General features: G+C 37.2%; 1 protein-coding gene across 1 annotated transcript in view; it reads left to right on the top strand.

Moving 5' to 3' along the window:
- Nucleotides 1-9,570: 9,570 nt before the first annotated feature.
- LOC140245445 (cyclin-dependent kinase 14-like) overlaps nucleotides 9,571-22,986 on the top strand; it is a 111,730-nt gene continuing 98,314 nt past the window's right edge. Inside the window, exon 1 of the mRNA XM_072325023.1 lies at nucleotides 9,571-9,695. Within this exon, the coding sequence (XP_072181124.1) occupies nucleotides 9,651-9,695 (45 nt within the window). The 5' untranslated portion in view covers nucleotides 9,571-9,650. The remainder of the gene's footprint in view (nucleotides 9,696-22,986) is intronic.

Here is a 22,986-nt window from a genome sequence, read left to right as displayed (position 1 = left end):
AGTGCATTTTATTTACGAGCCATATGCTCATAACTCAAAATGCCCAAATTTTGAGTTACGTTCCTTTGCCTTATCACGGCCGTGCTGTCTTTGAGAGATTCCAGCGTGTGTGGGCGGGTTAAGGTCACCTCATTGTCTGCCTCCTGTCAACCTTCATGGATGCATACTCTAAAGGATTAAGCCTTGACTGCCTAATTTGCATAGATGCATTCGGCCCTGAGTATCTTCTTTTACCCCTCGCTGGGATATTTTAATGCTGTTGAAGAAGGGAACTGACTTGGATATTGTTTTTCTGACTTGTAGTTAATGCTGCATGTGGTTTCCACGCATGAAGTTCGAGAATGTCCACTGATGCAGATTTGGAGTCTGTAAGTCGTGCCCTGACGATTGTCCCTTAAGGGCACAAGATTGTGAATGTTGGATGTGGTGTGATATTTGTTTTATATCTACCTCTTTCCTGAGTGATGTTTGTCTGTCAGTGGTCTTTTAGTCTGTCCCTGCTAGTCTCTGTTTTATGGAGTGTGTTGTGGTTTCTCTGCTAGGTAATGATTTTTTTTTTATTGCAAAGAATGTTGCCAAAAGACTGGTAGGAGATTGGAAAAACTATTCCACATCACTCACTTATAGTACATTTAAAAGGAAATAAAGTTTTACAGATCTCAGTTTATAACTTAGTCAAATCTTATATAATTTCATCTCCCTGCACCTGTTTACTTCAATACTGATTTATGTTTGTGTATGAATGTTTCTCTAACTTTTTATCTCTCTTGGCTCTATCTTATCTATCTATTTTTTATTTATCTATACTCTATTTATCAATTAGTATATATCTATCTATCTATCTATCTATCTATTTATTTATCTATTTATCTATTAGTATCTATCTGTCTATCTCTCTCTCTCTCTCTATCTATCTATCTATCTCTCTATCTCTCTATCTATCTTTCTATCCTATCTATCAATCTATCTATTTATCAATCCATCAATCTCACTTGTCTATCTTTCTCTATCCATATGTACCAGTCTACTTCTCTCTCTCTCTCTCTATGTATGTATCAAAGTCTATGTATCTTCGGTGTAGTCATCAGTCTATCTATAAATTTTTCCATTTATCTATCTGTCCATCTTTCTTTCTATCAGTTTATTTATCTATCTTTATCTTTCTATCAATCTATCTAACCATATGTTCCTCTTTTGTTGTTTGTGACCAATTTCTAATTCAAGTGCAAATTCATCATTTCGTAACATTGCACAATCGTAATACAATCATAATGAGCCAATGATGAACATGTACGTCTGTGTTAGCTTGAAAGTGACGACATCCCTGTACGAAGTAAACATGATAATCAACAAGCTGACTTCAGTCTCTAGCATGTGCGGTGAGTGTTTGGATGGCCACGGGCGGTTCGCTGATTTATTACAGTGGAAACTGGCAGGCTACTCAGGTGTGTGAGGGTAAATGGCAAGAAACTTTAAAGATACACAATCAGCCGTAGTGCTTTTGTAACTGTGAGTGTGGTATGCTCCCCTGTCGCACGTTGAACGTTGCCAATTTAAAGTGTGGTTCCACAACAAGATCAAGTTCACTTCGATGAGCAATAGTGGTAGAAGTTTCATCGAATTTATAAACATATCGTCAGAAACTCACGGAATCTTAATGTTTCACAAGTTTTTACAGCATTTTGATGTCATTTGCAACCAACCGTTTGCAAACGTCTTTCTCTTTGATATTCAAACTTTTACACAAAAATGTTGTAACAAATTTGTGTCTGGTTGATGATCTGGCAGCTATGACATTCAGTTAGTCATGATTGTGTGATTGATGCAGTACAATTAAAGGGATGGTATAGTTCTGGTTGAGATAGGAGATTCAGGTTTTAACTTTTTGCGAGATAATTAGAAGCCACTTTATATGAAATGTTAAAGACTATACAATTTTAAGTAGAATTCAAAGATTCTGTAATGAAAATCGGTTTTGTAATGGCTGAGATTTCCAAAATCAAAGCAAAATAAAATGGTCATAATAAAAGGTGAGTCCCAGTTTTTATTATGGTCTCTTTGTTTTTGGATATCTCAGCCATTTCAAATTGAACCAATTTTTATCAAATGAACTTTGAATTCCTATTAGAATTGTATGCTCTTTCATATTTCCAATAAGTGGTTTCTGATTATCTTGCAAAAAGTTAAAACCCGAATTAACATCAACCAAAGTATACCATCCCTTTCATATTTGATGCAGAGAATACATGTTTACCTATTTTTATATCATATCAAGAGATGAAGTCTAGTGAAGATTTTTGAATACATAAATTGGGCTGTAGTGAAGCCATGAATTCAGAGGACATTGAACTTACATCACTTGATTACTTTTGGTCTGATTTTGAAAAAAAAAACCAACAACAACAACAACACACACACTCACCAAAACTCTACCATTCTTGTGTGCTTGAGTTTACTCCTCTTCCCAATCTGTGCATGAACATGGAGTTGAATTGCCCTCTCCAGCGTGAGAACATGTGCACTTTTGAATGATGTACAGACATCCTGCTGTTGCTGGGGGCTATCTTCTGACAGAGGAAGGCGGTCAGTCTGTAGAGCAACCTCACATTTCTTCCAGCTAGAATTCTTTTAGGGCAAGCTATAAAATTAGTTGAAAGAATGAGAGTTTCTTTTCTTTCTTTCTTTCTTTTGTTTGCATTTCAACTGAAATGCCCCCTCCATGTGCTGGTTGACTCTGTGATAACCACAGTTAAAGAAAAAAAAATGAATAAATAAGAAGATTTGTATTTCAATTATTGCAATTTCTTTTCATGTTTCTCAGTGAAAAAATACATCAAATATAACAAAATGAAATAATACATGATATCCAGCAAGGAAGCTAGGAAGCATTATAATAGGATATTGCAAACATATAGAACATAGTGGTCAATCTATGAAAGTTGGAATCTGAGAATAAATGCTAAAGAAATATGATGGATCCTAATTAGAAGCAAGCTTGTTGAGCATAGGCCAAGAAGTATTAATGAGAATGGTAGAAGCTTTCTTTTTATAGATGTTAAGTAAGAGAACTTCTGAATATGAAAGTGTTACACATTTTCACCGAGTAGTGGTATAGACCACAAACACATGATATGCAAATAAGTTAATGTGATGATGTCATCACCTCACAAGTGCACCACTTTTGTGCACCCAAAGCTCCACGGAATATTTTTTTGTTTACAACTGAAAAAGAGAAAAGGATATTGCAGAGACTCCAACTCTCCCGTTTTCAACGGGAGATCTCCCGCCGAAAACCCATTTTTGCAAAATCTCCCGTTCTCCCGTTTGAGATTTAATTTCTCCCGCCCTGGCTCAATGTCTCCCGTTGGAAAGGATTTCTTACTTATTGCTATCGTATGTTGCAAAAATACAAAGCCTTAGATAGCACCAGAGAGCATCTACTGTATAACCCTAGGAACTTCGCGCTTTGCACACATAAACTAGATTGGAGTCTCCCGTTTGCTAGGGGTTTCAGGCGGGAGAATCTCCAGATCAGAAGGTGCTTGGGGTTGGAGTCTCTGATATTGCATTCTTCAAATCAAAGTATTGTGAATGTTAAAATTTTGATAACTTACAGCAGTGATGACCCTAAAGAGTAGGGGGCTTATTGCCAATGATTTACTGACAAAAGATATGATATTTTATATCTGTATTTTCACACAAACCAACAGCAGCTGTTCTATGAAACAATGATATCATAATCATCTACATATGTACTTGGTTTTTGACTGATGTATTGAAAGTGTGTAATCTCTTGAATTTTGTAACTCGCTTATTTTTGTCTCATTTCAATGAAACTGCTGTGGAACTGATTCCTGTTTAGGACAGTTTGTTTTAGTCCATATATAAAAACTGACTTCGACATATACTGCTTTATTTCAAAAGTAGGGGAGCCTCTCCTTGCCAGCCCTTTCATTTTCTATCAAACTTTACAATTAATGTCATGATAAGTGGTTTTTTTTAATCCTCCATCAGGAAGTTTGGCAGGATGTAGAACACCACATGAAACTTCCAGTTGGAATTCCCCGGAAAACAATCAAAAGCAGTAAAGAAAGGTTCTTTCTCCATTTCCATTCAAATGCCAGAAAAGGACATTGACATCAGGGCATTGACATCTGGACATTAGAAGCGAAAGACCCAGTTTTTTACGACGTACATTCTGTACGTTGACTGGTACAGTTCCTGGTAACCACCAAAAAATTCTATGAAAGATATGAAAGATATCCCATCTCCAATGGCCTTTTGTCAGGAAACTCAAACATATATATTTTTTTTCATTTCTCTTTTTTTTTTCTAAATCATTTATGCTCACTCACCTCTCATTAGTATGAATTATGTTTTCAACACATGACTCATAACATGTGAGTGCACGCAAGCACTGCTGTTTTATCACTGCTTAATTTCATTATACTTCCCGCTGCTTTTGTAAAGGATTTTGCCAGCCCCACCCCAATCTATTCCATCTGGGAGGTTAATTGTCAGAATGTAGAATCCCTCATGTTACTTTGACCTAGAATTCCCATCGCCTAGTTAGAATTTACACCATTCTTTTTTATTTTAACCCTTTAACCCTTGCTGTGTTTGCTCACTGATTGGCACAGTTGTCTGGATACAAATTGTCAATGAATAGAGATTACTTCATCCCATCTGATCTCTATTCTATCACTGTGGCATACCTGTTGGACCGTGGCACATTGCTATACCTGAGTGGGCTTACTAACTTTACTACTAAGTCTTAAAAACTACTTTGTCTTTATTACTGTATTACTGCTACATAAAGTTTGGATGGAGTACTAAATGCTGACAAAAAAAAAAAAGTTTGGCAAGTTAAGCAAGATGCATGGGCACATAAATGGTTAAAGATCAGAGCGTCCTCTTTTTGAAAGTGTTGTTATTTACCTTTAAACTTTACATGTGAAATACATTTCATTTTATGTCTTTTATGGTGTTTTTGTTAGGAAGAATGGCAGCCTATGGCTCTTCTCATACGATGTATCACATCCTGCTGCATGGCATTTCCCATGGACAGTTAAAAAAAAGCATCAAGACGGTTTATAATCGTTCCTACTAGTCGCAAACTTCCTTTTTTGTGCATCTATTTTCACCAGTCTTAATATGAAAATGTTGTCATCAGTTTACTTACAGCAAGTTCAAGTTCAAGTTTATTTTTTTCTCCATCTCCAACATAATCAATAGCACATACAATGTAAATGAAAGGAATGTACAATGTAAATTAAAGTGTCAATGGTGAATGACCGTACAGCTGTATCTATGTATATAATATTATGTGAATGAGTGTATCTATGCATACATTTCCTGAAATTTCTTCTATCTGTCTGTGCATAACTCAGGCATCGATACTGCTATCCAAACAACATATAAACAGCCACGTGTTTACCACTTTGCATTTGGATCTTGTATGTGTACACCTGCCAAATAAGTATCGTAAGGGTAAAGTTGCCTTTCAAATATAAACAAACAACTATGTTTAAGACAGAGAGGAAGAAAAGGAGAAAGAGGAAGAGGAAGAAAGTGATAAATAAAGACAAATAAGGAAATCTATCTTACAAAAAGAATTTCCAGGGGTGTAGAGAATGTAATAAGCTTCACATTGTTTTTCCTTCTCAGGCTTCTCATGTAGGATCTATGTCAAGATCCTTGCTTACTTATTGTCACACAGCCTGCTCTTTCTTGAAAGTGATATTTACCAAAGCAGGAAATAGTTGGCAGTCTTAAAGAGGTAGGCACGTGGGGAACCTCACACAGTCTGCTCTACAGTGAGGGTTGTGGTAGCTGGTTTTATTCATTCCATGAAAGAATTAAAAACAGAGCAAATCAAAAATAAAACCCAACATAAATTATGCATGACATTTCCTGTCAAAGAATCATGTTCAAGGAAGTGCTTTTGAAATCTTTGAATGTTTATACTTTGTTTTAAGATCAAGATTAAAAAAAAAAACAGAACGCAGAAAAAAGATTAGCAAACACTGTTTACCAAGCATACATGTATGAAGTCTGAATGCTTTGAAAGACATTTTCTTGGTAATTGTGTTGCTCTCTTTCCTAGATAAGTCCACATTAATTTTTTTTTTCCAAAGTTTGTTCAGAAGATGACATATAGTGTATGCCTCTTCATGTAAAAATAGCTTGTTTTGTAATGTCTGTTTAAACCTCACCATATACGCTGTACTTCAGATGATAGTGCAAAGTGGACATAGTTCCCTTGATTCGACTTTATCTCTGCACAATGATGGAGGCATCTCATGTCTACTCGTCAAAGTCAGTGTTATCAGGTAACGGCTTAACCCCATTGAGGATGAGTCCCGAGTATACTCGGGCAAGCGTCTATGGGAAATGTGTGTAGTAGCAAAATCAAACCGTCTTTAATGGGTTAATTATAGTCTTGAATTTCGTGTTGTAATTCTGCCACAAGGGGGGGGGGGAGGTGTTTGTGCTGTTCTATAAAAGAGATCCCCCCCCCCCACAACAGCCTTCTCCTCCCATGTTTGATAAAGAAGCTTGTGATGTTCAATTTCACATTTAGCAGTGGTCCTGAAAAGTAGGGTGAGGGATAAGCATCTGATACTCAATTATTTTGACACATCGGTCTTGCATTTTGTGATAATCAGCTCTATGCCCCCCCCCCAAAAAAAAAAAGAGAGAGAGAGAGAACGGAATGCTACATTTAATCGTGTAGGATACTCTTTTGTGGTCTAGCTCCTGCAGTGGGTCACAGTAACTGCCAAATGCAATTTTCTTAACCTGCAAAAGGTGTGATCCTTCCAGGGTATGTATATACATGTAGGTGGCTTATCTTAACAGGAATGTTTGTCTGAAGAGAGCAAGCGATCGGAGGGGTGTTACGAAAAACTATCCGCAAGGCATGCGGTACATATCGCACAGGATGCAGTGTGAAGATGGGCTGAAGTGACTTTCATTAAAACAGGACATTGACGCATTTTTAAGGTCTAGTTTAGGTGAGTTTGTTAACGGGCAAGCCGTCCGTCGGAGTGATATGTAATACTATCCTGGTCTTCTATATGGTGAGGTTTACGTACTCGGAGATGTAAGTCGCAGAGATGAAAGGCGGGTGGAGTGTTCGAAAATAAGAAGGGAGGGATAATACTAAGTAAAACGGGACGCGGAGGCATTTTCAAGACCTTGCAGAAGAATGCAGCAAAGTTGCTTTGGTGACCAATTCAACTTCAAAGGCCTCTGAAATGTAGACTCTTAATTCATAATCATTTTTTTCCTGCTTCTTCTTATCATCAATGTTATTATAATGATTATCATTATTGTTATTATTGTCAGTATTATTATCATTATTATTATTATTATTACCACCAGTATTATTATTATTATTATTATCATTATTATTATTATTATTATCATTATTATTATTATCATTATCATTATCATTATTAACATAATTTTTGTTATTATCATCGTCATCATCATTGTGAGATGTACAGTCTTGTGAAACCTTCACTCTTTGTGAATTTACATTAGCTGCATTATAAGTACCTTGCTCAGCACCGAGAGCTTCTTGTGAAGAGTACCAGGTACCTCTCCACGATTATTGAATTAATGATAACAACTTGTGGCCCTTCTCATAATGGAGAAGTATAACATGTAACTCACATAAGTAATTCACGCTTCGGGAGACGCCTCAAGCGCACTCCTTTAAAAAGATACTCAGTAGTCTGGTTTTCAGACACATTCACTATTTCTTTCCCCAGTGTTATCATTATGATATCACAACTAATTCAGGTTTGGGATAGAGCATATAAATAGCAACTTGTTTGTTTTGAGCAGAGTATAACCTATCACTTTTAAGTGGCTAAAACATCTATTGTTCCGGATTAACCCCAGAACTGCTAAATGTTTTGAATTTATTACAAATGAAGTTCTGCAAAGAAATAAGATAGTCATGTCTTCATGTTATGACAAGGGATGCATAAAAGACACAAGTGTCTCTCAGGTTGCTCTTTGATGTGACACTCGCTGGATGAAATTTGCTGGCAAACATCAAAACTAGGTCCTCTTATTACAACACACTGTACCATTTCAAACACATGTACGAGTGTGGTTGGCCCTGTTACCTACAAATGTGTATGTAAATTCAGAAAAAGAGGATGTCTGAATGCAAGACTAAACATCAGACTGTATGGCAGATATAAACAATATGCAGCTTGACAGTGATTCTAATACAGTTGCACTGCTATGATATTTGTCCTTGTACAGTATTAAGCAGAATTTCATCAGCCAGGACAGTGTTTGATTTGGTGCAGTGTGTTGTAATAAGTGGACCTAGTTTTGATGTTTGCCAGCAAATTTCATCTAACAAGTGTCAGTTTGTTTCTTAGCACCTAAACCTAGCGGACTTACAGGACAGCCTCACCAATAGTTTATTTTGTGACTAACGACAACCCTGATTGAATAAAAACTAAGTATCACCCCATTTCAGTATTAAAGTGTGTGATTAATCAAAGTGAGTGATTTCTTCCCCCTGGAGACCACAGGAAGAATTTAATTGCAAGTTAATGCCATTCTTGTTAATTTGAGATATTTGTGATTAAAGGTGCCAAAAAGCAAAGAAAATAATAAGAAAATATGGGTAAACTTAATTATAACTTCAAGAATATTCCTTGTCATGTAACAAGTGAGGTAGCATTGGACAGGTTTCATTTTGCTTGATCTGATGATGGATTTGCTTTATAGTGTTTGAAAATTGTGCTTGGCCTGTTTTGATATCAAACCCTTCATGTATTCATTGCATTTGTGCTGTTGAGGTAATATTTTGACATGATGTTAATATATTTTTTTGACAATAGACTCTTCAAATTCGTTAAAAATCCAACAGATATTTGACTTTTGTAAACAAGGATTTTAGTTGCCAGGCTGGTCAGGTAGGTAAGCTGTGAAAGGTCATAACTTTTCTAGGACTGGCTGCAAATATCAAAATCTATCGCTTCTTCCCAGTTTGACCGGAAACATTTGCTGCATGAGCGTCCTATGGACTTAAGGAGCCTAGAGAGTATGGACTTAAGGAGCCTAGAGAGATGATTTTTGACTCTGATGATCAGTTTACTGACACCGAATCCGTCCAGTGAATCTTTTGTGGATAAATCAGTGAAATCCGATCGCGATCCACTCTGTGAGGGGAAATAAGCTGGTCTGTGCCGGCTCGTGTTGAGGTGTAGAGTTGTGCGAGATAATGGTTCCAATCAGGAAGTGCGGATGAGTTTTTCAGATTGGTTTTCAAAAAGTCAACTCGTTTGATTTTGCTGTGGTTCGTCATTGAGGCCCAAAGAGCGTGGCACTGGCCTCTGTGATGGTATAGCTGAGCCAAATCACCAAGCAGATGAGCATCAATAGAGGAGGAGGTTGCCTGAACATGGCATCGAGTTCTCTTTTGTGATTATTTGATCAGCTGTGATGCATGCTAAACAAGAGTCCTCCGGAGTGTTAATGGTATCATTGCCTTACCCTCGACAAAATCTATCCCGTCAGCTGTTGCGTCTGACCGTCTGATCACTGGTGTCGTTAGCAATTCATCGGAATCTACACGTAGCAGATCTGTCGCCCACATGCCCGCATCCCACGGATAGATGAAGAAATTCTGGCAAACCGCATATTCTGAGAGTTCGGATTCGGTGAGTTTCTGGTCTGGTGATAGCCATGACGCCATTTATCAACCCATTGTGCACTGATGTATTCTTTACCATGTGCTACTTAGCTCATTTGTCAACTTTCTCATCACACTGTGTAGATACTGTATGATTATTGCTGGCTGGTGAATCGGGAAGTACAAATTTGCAGTTCAAACCTCGAATTCTGTCTTATAAAGACACTGTTTCACATTGCAGTTGCTCAATTCTCCAAAGTGGCTAAACTTTACTGACTAAGCTGTATGTTATGTTCACAGGCATGGTTTTACACCTCAGCATACAAAGTCTTGATAATACTGCTGTATCCATCAAGAGATACATTTTTTATAAATCAACCGAGTGTTTTATTCTGAACACTTCTGTCTACACAAAATATAGTGTGAAATCCTGTCACTCAAAAATGTGAATTCATTTTAGTACTTTATTCTTTTTGTAGCTTCATCTTTACAAAGTGTCAGAGACCGGTGGCATGAATAATCATGTAGCTCAGATTTGTCAAACTTGAAATAATTACTCCTGAAAAGTGGAAATAATAGTATGTTCTGTTTGTTCTGTGTTTTGAATCATTCTGTTCTATTTCTCTTCCTAAAAATAAGCAATTATCTCTCCTTTTCCCCCATGTTCATGGCTTCTGACTGTGAACAACACTTTAATATCAGTCTAATGTGTTGACTTTCTTATCCTTTCATATGTTACTACTTTTTTGCTTTATTTGAATACACATGATTATTGTTTTTTTAATTAAAATATTTTTCAAATTATTCTGTTTTGCTGTTAAATGATTAGTCTTTTACTATTGAGAACTGTCTTTTCTCCTTAAAACTTACCTTTACTGCTAAACCTACAGATAAATGCATGTTAGCCCAGGGTCTGGTTATTGCTGTTTGGACAGAAAGTGACTTATTTCTCCAGATTTGGTAGAAATTATCAGTTTGCAACTCATTGTTGTCGTTGCTTCTTTCTGTAAGATTGTATCTGTACTAGAATGCATATCCTGCCCTGTTAATGCAAAAATTATACTGCTTTGAAGTGAGAAAGAAAGAAAGAAAAAAAAAAAAACGCAGAAGAATGGACGACAGAAGGTTCTGTGTATATTTGAATCAACCCTGATCTTATAGTTCAGCCTCTCACACAATGTAGGCCATTTCCTGATGCCTTCATCAATTCTCACTGCACTCTTCAATCCTTCTTCTTCTTATTCATCTTCTTTATCTCTCTCTTTCTATTTCCGCATATGAGAATTCTATTCTGTCTAATCTATCGTGCAATCAATAGCAGCAGGGCAAGGTTATCTCTTGTGCATTTTTTTTTCTGACGAACAGTCATGCTGATGCTAAGCCTGCAAATGTTAGAAGACATGCATCACTGTACCTCTCATTCTGAGCTACTTAAAGGGACTGTACAGTGCTGGTTGAGGTGGGGATTCATGGTTTGAACATTCCTAAGTGAGATAATGAAAAGCCTCTTATGAAAAATGAAAGAGCATGTAATTTTAAGAAGGGTTCACCATTTATTTGATGAAAATTGGTTTTCAGATGGCCGAGATATCCAAAAAAGTGCTAATAATAAAAGGCGACATGCCACAACCTTATTAGGATCTCTTTGTTTCACCTTGTTTTTGGATATCTCAGCCATTTCAAAACCGATTTTCATCGAATAAACTTTTGATACCCCTTAGAACTGCATGCTCTTTGACATCTCATAGAGTGGTTTCTGAACATCTCGCAAAACGTTAAAAGCTAAATCCTCACCTCGACCAGAACTGTACACACTCTTTAACCTTTAAATGCCCAGGAACATAACTGTAACCTGCCACACTTTTTCGTCGGCATTCAGATAATTCCTCAGGGCAAAACAATTTTCTTTGGGCCATCAGCTGGAAGGCCATATGGTGATACATTAGAGATAAGGTTGATACAATAATCTCCTATTCATTGGCAATTAGTTTCCGGACATCTGTGTTAATCGGTAAAGAAGGCGCTCCAGTGGATGTGCTGACAGAGCTCGGTAGGTTCGTTCACATTTACCTTGGAAATAACCGCCATGTTTCATGCGATATTTGGTAATGTGAACGCAAATACACTGCAAAATACCATGGTATTTAGGGTGATCATTCAAACTTGGCATGAAATACGCATGCAAGATTTAAGCGTGAATCATGTTGTGAAATACTACTGACCATACAGCGGTGTATTTCTCATGTGAACTGACACACTGCATGCCTTTTTGCATGAGAAATATGCACATGTGCAAAGCTCATCGGAAATACCACCATTTTCATAAATGATAATGGTACGAAGTGAGTTTATACAGCAGTTAATTACTGTGGTATTGTGCCAACGAGAGCAGTGCCATGAAATTAATGTGGTATTTACTGCCACGAAAACTCAAATGAATCCACCTAGTTAGGGTTGAGAATGCTCAGTTGTTCAAGTTGGAAGCCAAGATGAAAAGAGAAGAATAAAACCACAATCAGGTGCACCACTTTCCCTCTGCCCCCCCCCCCCCCCCCTCCTCACAGTCCAAGTCAGTTGATAGTGTATTGAATGCCTGGGAAAGACCACCGTTGTGACAGGCGTAAAGGAGAAAAAAGAGGGAAGAGGAAGATGAAAAACCTTGTTGTGCGGGAGAGGAAATTGTTCAGGAAACCATAAACACAATCCCCAGTGTTCCTTTTTCATTGCTCCTCTGCAATGACTGACCTTGACTTTTCATGATGCCTAAAGGTTAATGTTACTGTCATTTGCCAGGCTCCTTTCTTCATATCAAGTTGATTTTATAGATTTCTCTATCTATATTGTTCCTGTCTCTTTTCAAAATAGCAGCTGTCAAACTTCAGTTCTGACAACAAGACAATCTTGTTTTTCCTCTTTCATTCTAATGTCACTTTAATATTTGCCTTCCATGAAAGTTGTTCAACTACATGTATATGGATGTTCATTTTCAAATTTTCAACCAAGATATATCTTTTTTTTTTCCTTAATTTTTCTTTCTTAAACATTGCAGTAATCAATATATTGATCTGCAGATGTTGGGAGACCTAAATCAATAGGTTAACATTGCTTGCATAGCCAGTGATAATATTTGCTCTATGCAATTACTTGTCAAAAACACTTTGCCCTGATGCTGTAAAAAAGAATAAAACAACATGCTTTGTAAATCTGTGTACGTTAATGTTGAAAAACACACAAATTACAGGAGTGGTAGGGTAATTGCTGTGATACCTCACTTCTTGCATATAACAAGGCAAATTTCATGAAGTTGATGAAAATAACCTGTTGTTTCTTATTATTTTCTTCATTTCTTAATAGCTTTTATTGCAGATATTCCAAATAAATAGGAATGGATTTAATTCTTCGCCATGTTGAATAGAGAATCTCACGTTTCAATGCAAAATTTTGTACCATATTTGCATGAGTAAAGGCCATGCACTATTTGTTTTATACAACAACTCAAATGTCAACAAATATGGTCCACACAGATTTTTGAATTTAGCACAGAAATGGCCACCATTTTCTGTGAAAGGCAAATGAGTAGCACAGTCACAGTCAGTCTAGTAGTACATATACATGTAGTATGTATGTGAAACCAATCAGTCAAAGTTGTTTACAGTAAAATAAGTGACAGCGTGCTTGACAAATGTTTGTTTATTATGATATTCAGAGTTGTGCAATGGAACAAAGACTTTGAGTCAATCATGAGTGTAACGTGATAGTTAATGAAAATTGGTGACACCAGCCATGCGATATCCATTTTTGCTCCAAGAAAGTTGCAAGGCTGGCAGCGGCAGCGTGCAATGGAACTTTTAACTGCTTGTCATGCGAGATGTGTTGTATAAACTGCATTAGACTCCATAGACCAAACCAAAAAAGAATGTGTTGGCGCAGGAAAGAAGTAAGTGCATATACTCACAGATGCACACACAATACACATATGGGATAATTATTCCGTCCCTTCTTTCCCCAAAGATGGAGTATATATAGATGTGAGCAGGAATAGGAGTGCTTTATTTTGAGAGTGGACAGTTGGACAGTCACGGTCAAACTGTGGAATGCAGCCGGCCTTGTATCCTCTGATGGAATTATCGATTATATGTTGATGAATTCACCATCACTGACTCAAACTCTGCATGAACTTCCCTACGGTCCTCCAACCCCTTCCCTATTCCCCCTCCCCTTTCCCCTTCCCCTTCCCCCCCCCCCCCCCATTCTCTGCTCTGAGGCATAAAATGCAGAATGCAGTGATGAGCATCGAGATATAACAAATCCAATCAATTCCACTGAAAGAGGTAGTATTTCTGCCCTCTTTTCACCGTAGCCATTCGCACTGCTTAAAATACCAAAATCAGAGTTTGGCCCCACCCCCCCCCCCCCCGTTATTTTGGATATTAGAAAAATAAAGATTACAAGATCTGGTTTGAAACAAGAAGTCTCCATAGGAAAAGCAAGCTGAAAGCAGAAAGCCACAAAGCTCATCTAAAGAAAAAGGAAGCATTGATGTCAAGGAATGTCGTAAGTTTACCTCTTTTCAACGTAGCCATTTGCACTGCTTACAATACCAAAATTAGAGCGTGTCCCCCTCCCCTCCCCCCCCCCCATTATGTTGGATATTAGAACAATAGAAATTACAAAATCTGGTTTGAATCAAGCAGTTTCCATAGAAAAAAGCAAACTGAAAGCAGAAAGCCAAAAAGCTCATCTTTAGGAAGAAAAAGGAAGCATTGATGTAAAGGAATATCGTAAGTTTATCTCTGTAATTGAGTTGTAAGAAAGTGAATATATTCAAGGGTTCTACTCATGTTGTAGCAATACAATTTTCATTTGAAGTGTGTGAACTCATAGAATAACTCATGCATGGTAGTCATTACATTATTTTTCAAGACTTTTTGTGGGGATGTTCTTTTTCTGTAGGGTTTTAGTATATTGAGACTTTAAATGCAAAAATAGACAAATGCAATTTTCCACATTTTTTTTTTTAAAGTTTGGTCTTCATCAAATAGAAAAAAATATAAAGATTTGTAAATAATACTGCACTCATTAAATAACAAAAAAAATGAAGGTATTAGAATTTTCACATATTTTGATTATTTTGTTTGTTTTTCAGCAGCTTTCAATCTCAGATATTTCAAATTGATAAAAATTGATGTATTGGTTTATGCATTTGAACTCGTCATGTACTGAATATATATTTTGCATATGAATACATTGTGAGTCGGCATTCATCGGGATATCTCGACCAGTACATGTTGATAAAGATTATATAACATCTTTGGGAAAAAGGATTATATTGAGTTTGTTGAAACGTGTCTTTATTTCCAGGTTTACTCTTATTTTTCTTTTCTTTTTTTCTTTGTAGGAGAACATTGATGCTCTTGTAAAGGGAACTGTGGGATTACATGAAAGACTAAGAGTGCTGTAGTGTAGGATGCTTATGAAGGCTTTGTAGTTAAGTGGAAAAGCAAATCGCTGCCCAAGGACATTCAGGAAAGGCTGAATAGGAATTAATGCTTGATAGGTTGATGACGTAAACTCTTGTCATGCATACTGAGAGAGAGATGGATGACGAGGGAAACGAGGAAGAGATAATTCATGTTGTCACTATATTTCTCTCTTTTTCAGCCTTAGTTTATTTCTTTTCTGTGTGTGTGTGTCAAATCTCTTTTTTTTTCTCCAGTTAGCTGTTGGTTGAATGATGATTTCATTCCATTCTTTGACATTTCTGTGGCATTTCTGAGAGCCCTTCTAATTAAAAAAAAAAATCAACAAATGATGTATGAATGCCATTGCTTGATGGCAACCGTAAACTATTTTTGGAAGCACCGTCATTAGTAGTGATGACGGCGTCTATGTACGGGTGTATTTTTGCTGTAACTCTGAATAAATAAAAGCAAAACTTGTCTCACTGATAACTTATTACTCATTTCATCATTGCATCAATCATTAAAAATGTAAACCAGACAGTCTCCACAAAAGTGAAACTTGCAGAAAATAAGAAGTTGCAATGAACCTCCCCCCCCCCCCGAAAAAAGCAAAAGCAATATGTCATTACCATTTCAAATCAAAATTTTCAAGAAGCTTCTGTAAATGAGATGTTTTCAGGCATGTTTGGATGAAGATGTATCTCTTTCTGATACCCTCCACAAGAGACCACTTCCCACGAAATGTTAAAATCCAAGCAATTTCCCCTTTCCTGCAACAATCCCTGCGAGTACTTTGATGGGGCGAGGGGAAGCTCTCAATTTAGCTCGTTGATGCCGAACAAAAAACGCCACGTTGCAATCACGTGATGCGAGAGAAAGAAGAAGTTAAAGTTACAACTTCCCTGTAGCAGGTCTTGGCACAGATCGGTTTCACACTCTTCCCCCCTCATTGGAAATGTTAGTGGGGCAGCATCCTATTGTAATTGGAGCTGCCCCAGATAGGTTTCTACCACTCACCCCCAATCCATGGGATCAACACCCCTCCCACACCCCTCCTACACCCATTTAACTTCTTGTCATATCATGTCCATTTGCATCACCCAGAAGTATGCATACAAAACCTTTATATGTGGGTTTCTTTATTTTTTATTTCTCCACAGGCTACACTCACAGAAGAACGTCTGGGACGTGCTTTTCTTCAATTTTGATTTATTTTTGTAATGAAAGCTTAAGGTTGGTTAGCGATGCGCCTCCTCCCACTTCTTGTAATGAGATGGGAGAAATGGGGATGCGGGTGTAGGGAGGAGATGAAATAACCATTTGTACGACCCTCATGCTGGCATGCACCTGTCACATGATCAAATCACGCCAGTCACATGATCAAATCCAGGAATTTTCCCAGTGTGGAGTAGCAAGCAAATGTTTACATTGGCGAAAAAGACGTTGGGAAGCTACCGTGGCATTCCAACAAAGTGCTTATTTGAGATGAGTTTTGTCTTTGTTAGCTGATGGTTGTTTTGTTGTTTTTTTTTTGCCTAGTCTTCAGGCTGATGCTCAGCAGATTGTGATGATGGACCACAATATGATGAAAAACTGGGGATATCTTTTTGGATATCAGGTGAAAAAAAAGAAAAAAAAAAAGATTAAGGAGAGATTTGAAATTTGCCAAATATAAAGATGTAGAGTTGGTTACCACAGAAAGCTACACTGTCGTCTAAAAAGTTGAGCAGTGCTTATGAAAATTATTTCCGGGTTTAATTTTCAGTAAATGGAAAATCACATTTTCGGTTTCATTCCTTGCTGAGATATTTAAGAAAGATATTATTTACCGTGCCCTCTGGAAGAGCTAGCTCTACTGCTCTTTGAATGTTTTTAATAAGAAAAGTAAATTTTTGTGGTATATACATGTATTATATATTAAAGGGACTGTACAGTACTGGTTGAGGTGGGGATTAATGTTTTGAACATTCCGAAGTGAGATAATGAAAAGCCTCTTATGAAATGTGAAAGAGCATGTAATTTTAAGAAGGATTCAACGTTTATTTGATGAAAATTGGTTTTCATATGGCTGAGATATCCAAAAAAGTGCTAATAATAAAAGGCGACATGCCACAACTTTATTAGGATCTCTTTGTTTCACATTGTTTTTGGATATCTCAGCCATTTCAAAACCAATTTTCATCGAATAAACTTTTGATACCCCTTAGAACTGCATGCTCTTTGGCATCTCATAGAGTGGTTTCTGAATATCTCGCAAAACGTTAAAAGCTAAATCCTCACCTCGACCAGAACTGTACACAGCCTTTAACTATTTCTTCCTATCTTTCTGCTGCTGTGTGATACCATGAGTTAATGAATAATATTTCAGACCAGAGAGAGTGGCACATGGCAATAACCATGTAAAGCTCATTACTTTTAAATAGGTTGTCTGACTTTGTTTTCAGACTTTCTTATTGTTAACTGATATTTCTGCATTCACTGAAGTCACTGGTACATGTGAGAAATCTTAATTCCCTTTAAATGAATTTATTTACAATGGAAGCAGCTACAATGCCTGGCAACCAACATGAATACCAAATGCTGTCTGATTGTTATTGTGGTAGTTACTAGTGTTCTAAACAACCTCACCTAGCCCAAATATCTGTGAACACTATTGTTGTGAACCATGCCTGCACCTGGTTCCAACTAAGTCTATAACAAAAGACTGAGGCATCATCATTTTGGTACTCAACAGTCTGGTATGCATTGGAACCTAGGACTCAATACAATCTCACATCATTGGCATTCTGTGTGCTTTATTTGCTTAGCACCAAGATCTTTTCTATTTAACTCATGAATGTAGATTATCATATAAAGATAATCATTGGATACCAAACATTACTTGATTTATGTGATGATAAAATATCCAGTGAGTTACAACTGTAGCTCTATCCATAGGAACGAGTTCACTGCACTGTCAATGGGTTTTCTCCATCGTTGAGAACAGGCACACGTCTGAAACACAGACTAACCACTGGCACGCTCTGCCCGCATCCAAGCCCCAGACAGCCAGAAATGTTTCTTTGCGTCAGCCATGTCTCGTGGTCTCTCCCCAGTAAGAAAGAAAGTGTGCAAAGCCTTTTAACCGTCCATCCACAAATCCCAGCCTGTCTGGAAAGCAGTCATGAAGAAGGGTAATTTATTCCAGGAAAAATCCTACCAACATTGCACACACCACCACTCATGCTGGCCTGCCCATTATGCTTTGGCTCTATGGGAACTCAGAAAAGCAAAAAAGCAAGGGAAAAAAAATGAAAAAGACAAACTTGATACTCCCTCCTGTGAGCAAATATCCGGTTGTTTGGGAGAGTCGTGCTATCGTGTTGACATTTAAGTGGACAGTTGATTCTTGTGCGATCCTTGGAGAGGGAAATTAGTTTTATGGGAGTTTGGCATTTCGTTGTTGACTTTTCTTCGTGTACGTGTGATGTACAGACTGTTTGTAGGGACCAGTAGATGAACGTTTGATATAAAAGGTACTTGTGATGCTAACTGACAGCATGAATGAATGAGTGTGTGTGTGTGTGTCTGTGTGTGTGGGTGTGTGTGTATGTAGTGCATTGCACTTATAAACAGATGTACAAATCACAAAGTACATTTATCAGCAGATGGATACTAATGCAGAGATTAGACAGAGTATTTTGTACTTTTTTGCAAAAATACTGCAGGTTTTCTTGAAAAATAACTCTTATATCCCACATTGTCCAACTACACTTGTCTATCACGGGAGAGGTAAAAATACTGTTTTTCTAACAAAAATATGCTTTTTCAGCCCTCAGAATATGGCACTGCTATTTAAGCAAGGTTGTTATCCCTGCTAATGCCTTGTGCCAATTTAAAATCCTTTTGGATATCATGATATGTAGTAATTGGTTGACTGATGAGCAGCATCCAGTTATTAACCTGTTGAGGATGAGTCCAGAGTATGCTTGGGCAAGCATCTATAGAAAATGCGTGTTAAGTTGTAGCAAACTCAAACTGTCCTCAACGGGTTAGGAATTTATCAGAGAAAGGATGTGATTGAAAATGGAAACCGTGAGTAAGTGTGTGGCTAGATGGCAATCTCACTCCAAAGTTTTTTTGTTTTGTTTTGTTTATGTGTTTGGGTGTTCTTTTTTTTTATCTTACTTTAGGCAAGTATAGCCTCCATCAAGCAGTCCAGACAATTTACCATTTTAATTTAGTGATGTCTTTCCATCATTAACCGGGATCCACACCACTTTATGAGCACTTCACTTTCCTTGTCAATGTTTTCTGTCTTGATACTTGTGGGCTGAAATAATACGCAGAAACTACAGCAAAGCAATCAAAAATTCAAGTGGAGAAAATGAGGATGCAACAACAACTACACCAAGAATAACCACAAATGTTTCTAGATGAGGGAGAAATATCTTGAGATCATTCATTTACTGGTCTACTATATCATTTCCCCCACAGTCCACCCAGAAAAACTGAGAGAGCAAAAGTGAAACCAAACATAATGTGCTTGTAGTGGCTGCAGCCCACAACATGCCCATTGATTAAAGAAAAATGAGGAGCTCACACTTTCCACTAATGGCCTTCTGTGCTACATCTTGCATTCACTATCCTAATGGACTCTCAGCCTGGTGTGTGGGTGGGTTTCCTTCCATTTATTTTTATTTGAACATTGCTTAAGGATTGTTAAGCAATTGCTTTTATAATGTTTACATCTACCCCCTTCCTTTCTTATTTTTACTTTCCTTTTCCATTTGCGTTGGCTCTGCTAATGCCTGCTTAGTGTGAAAATGGATGTAGATGTTATTATGCGACTGATTATATTTCCTCAGTCTATATTTTGTCCTTTCTATGCATATTTGCTGTTTGCTAGTTTTCCATTCTGTTTTGTGAGAATACAGTGTATAGAAGTTTAGAAACAGAAGGATGTTATCTCCATGCCCTTTGAATGTAGCTAAGTCCTGTCTGGCTCTAACAAAACTAGTCATGCCGACACATTGAAAAAAATGAAAGTATTGCAAGCTCATGTTTGCGAAGTCTCCACTGCAAATAGGAGACAGGCAAGTGCTATGAAGTGAGCATCCAATCTGCAGTTCCAGGCAGCAGTGTCAACACACCAAGACAAATCTTGTTGCTATATAAATAGCAGACATTCATTCCCATGCGTTACTTAACTTGTCTTAAAGGATGCTACATTGAAAGTGTTGTGCCATATGTCATCTTATATGGCCAGTTACTCTCCTGGCTTGTAAATCTCCAGGACCACAGACAGAATGTCTTGATTCCGCAAATGGAATGTGATTTTTTTCCTTTGCCAGTGTTTAGAGGTATAATATCACACAGATGTGTTGTTGAGAGCAGCCCAATATAACAAACCTTTGTTTTCAATACTTTTCCCCTTCTTTTATGGTAGATCTTGTTCTCACTGGCATTGGTGGATAGCGCTATCTGAAGAAATACTGTATGTGTAGCTCAGAATAACATTGAGTCTTGTAAAGATAGAATAAATTGTAAAACGTCCATATTAAAACATTTATGTGATGAATGTGTTGTTTCACCTTAACATTATTTCCATGGTAACATTTAGATAAGCATTTGTAATGTCTATAGAATTCTTCTTTTTTTTTGGGGGGGGGGGAGTGAAACATGGCAAAGGAAGTTTTTTTGTAATATTTTCATATCTTAGGTAGATGTGTGGTTATATTATACTAAGGATGGGGGAATGTATTTCATTCAAGTGACGGATTAAATGATTTGGGGAATATTTTGATCATTGTTACTGATAGGAGATGTACTTTATGTTTATATTTTGACTTGATTTTCTTGGCATGCGTCATTGATGTAATGGAAACATGGTTTTAGAACTGAAGAGAATATTGTCATTTTATGATACTTCACTGAAATTGCTTTTTGCCAGAAAGGGCATATAAGCCTATATCAACTAGTCTGTCATGTTATTGCTTGTGTAGCAACATGAAAGCCTCAGCAGCTATAATGTTTTACAATATTTTCTGCTTCAGTTTCCTGATATTGATTTTAAGATTTGTTCAGAACAGGATGTTACCAATTTATAGCAAGCATGGTGCAAATGGGCATCGAGTGTGAGCGATGTGTTCTAAAGTGCCGTGGTGTATTGATTTCTCACTTAAGGCCGGGCATGTGCCACTCATGCACCATTATTGGTTCCCCTTCTTTTCTTTTCTTTTTTTTTTTTTGTCGCCACGGTGGTGTTATTGCAAGTTAACCTTCGCATTTGATGGCGCTATATATAGCTGTCGACATTGTGTGGTTGTGATTCATTAAATGCAGGGTTTTCAGGGACTCTTTGAATAACATGGGTCAGAGATGACTTCATTTTACAAGGCACAGTAGCATTCACTCTACCAATTCTCTCACTATAGAATGCCACAAAAAAAAAAAAAGTATGTGGGTCCAAGCGGGTTGACTGAAATGAGCTCCGGTATTTTTGACTTGTTCATAATTCAAATTTGAATCCAATGGGAATTTGCAGTAAAATAATTGATACCACTCTGCAATATGAATATAAAAAAGGCCATTTTCCAAACATAAGGAATATTTCAAATGTGTGAAGTATCACATTATAGTATAAACTTAACATACATGTATACTATAAAATGGCAAATTTATCATTCCCACATACGAGTGAGGAAGTACATCGCAGAATTTGTCAAGGCTATATGATGTTAAATACGAAAAAACTCACTCATTCTAAATAACACTTGGATATCATGAGAAGTTGTTTCTATTTTCAGATTAAACTTTGTGTTATCTGACACTATGTTTACTTACAAGTAACAGTGTGTGGACTTCACTGTCACAAACACTTTCTATTGCATCATATGACATTTTCTTCTCTAATTGTTTTTACCTTTTCATACTGTTTTTTTTTCTTTCAAGTGTATTGCATATTTCCAGCATAGAAACTTATTGACTTGGTCTCTCATTTCTGCATAGCAGTGTAAAACGCACTCATTGGTAGTTTGTTCTCCAAATTGATGGTTGTTGCAGAATGTGTTTATACCACACTGATGTGCAACACTGACATTTCACGGTGTTGCATGGTGTGCTTAATTCAGAACACATATGGTTTAATAGCTATCTTTACACTAGGGTAATCAATATGCTTAGAGGATGTTGCATGCATGTGCAGCAATGCACTGCTCATCCTGTGCTAATAGTATCTCGCTAGTACATCATAGATCATTTCAGATAAGCAAATAATGCATGTGAGTGCAAGTTGCGTGACGCACGCTATTTTTGTACTGCAGAATGGGAATGTGCTCACCTGTGCACATGTCTGGCCATGCTGGTGCGTGGGCTTCTCCTGTTTTACGACTACCGTGTGTCTGTTTTTACCTGCAGTAAATACCATATGCTGGTGTTTGTTGGATGATTGTTTGATTCAGTCCCGTATCACTTTGATGGCCATTGCCTTGACATCACAAGGATTTTGGCAAGTCGTTTTCACCAACACTTCAGCACTTTTCAGCATTTTACTAGTGTGCGACCGAGACTGAAAACTTATTCTGACTCAACACAAGATCATACAACTTGTTAAACCATTTTTTCAACTCCAAGGTAAGTATTACTTTAGGTTCTGTTGTACTTTTATGGACATTTTTATCAGCACCAACCATGGTAATTTTGGCAAGCTACTATCTTTATATTCAATCATCAGAAATTCTGTGTTTTAGTACTTGCTGCAAATAAGGCTTCAAACTGATTCTAGCTTTCTTTACCTTACAATATTTGGGCACTTGGTTTTTATAGAACTTCTTTAAGCTGATCATTGCTTGAGTTAAGCATAGCCATCATTGGACC

The sequence above is a fragment of the Diadema setosum genome, chromosome 22 (assembly GCF_964275005.1).
Source record: "Diadema setosum chromosome 22, eeDiaSeto1, whole genome shotgun sequence".
NCBI classification, from domain to species: Eukaryota; Metazoa; Echinodermata; class Echinoidea; order Diadematoida; family Diadematidae; genus Diadema; species Diadema setosum.
Note: the sequence above shows the minus strand (reverse complement) of the source record. Positions and strands in the feature narration are given on the sequence as shown.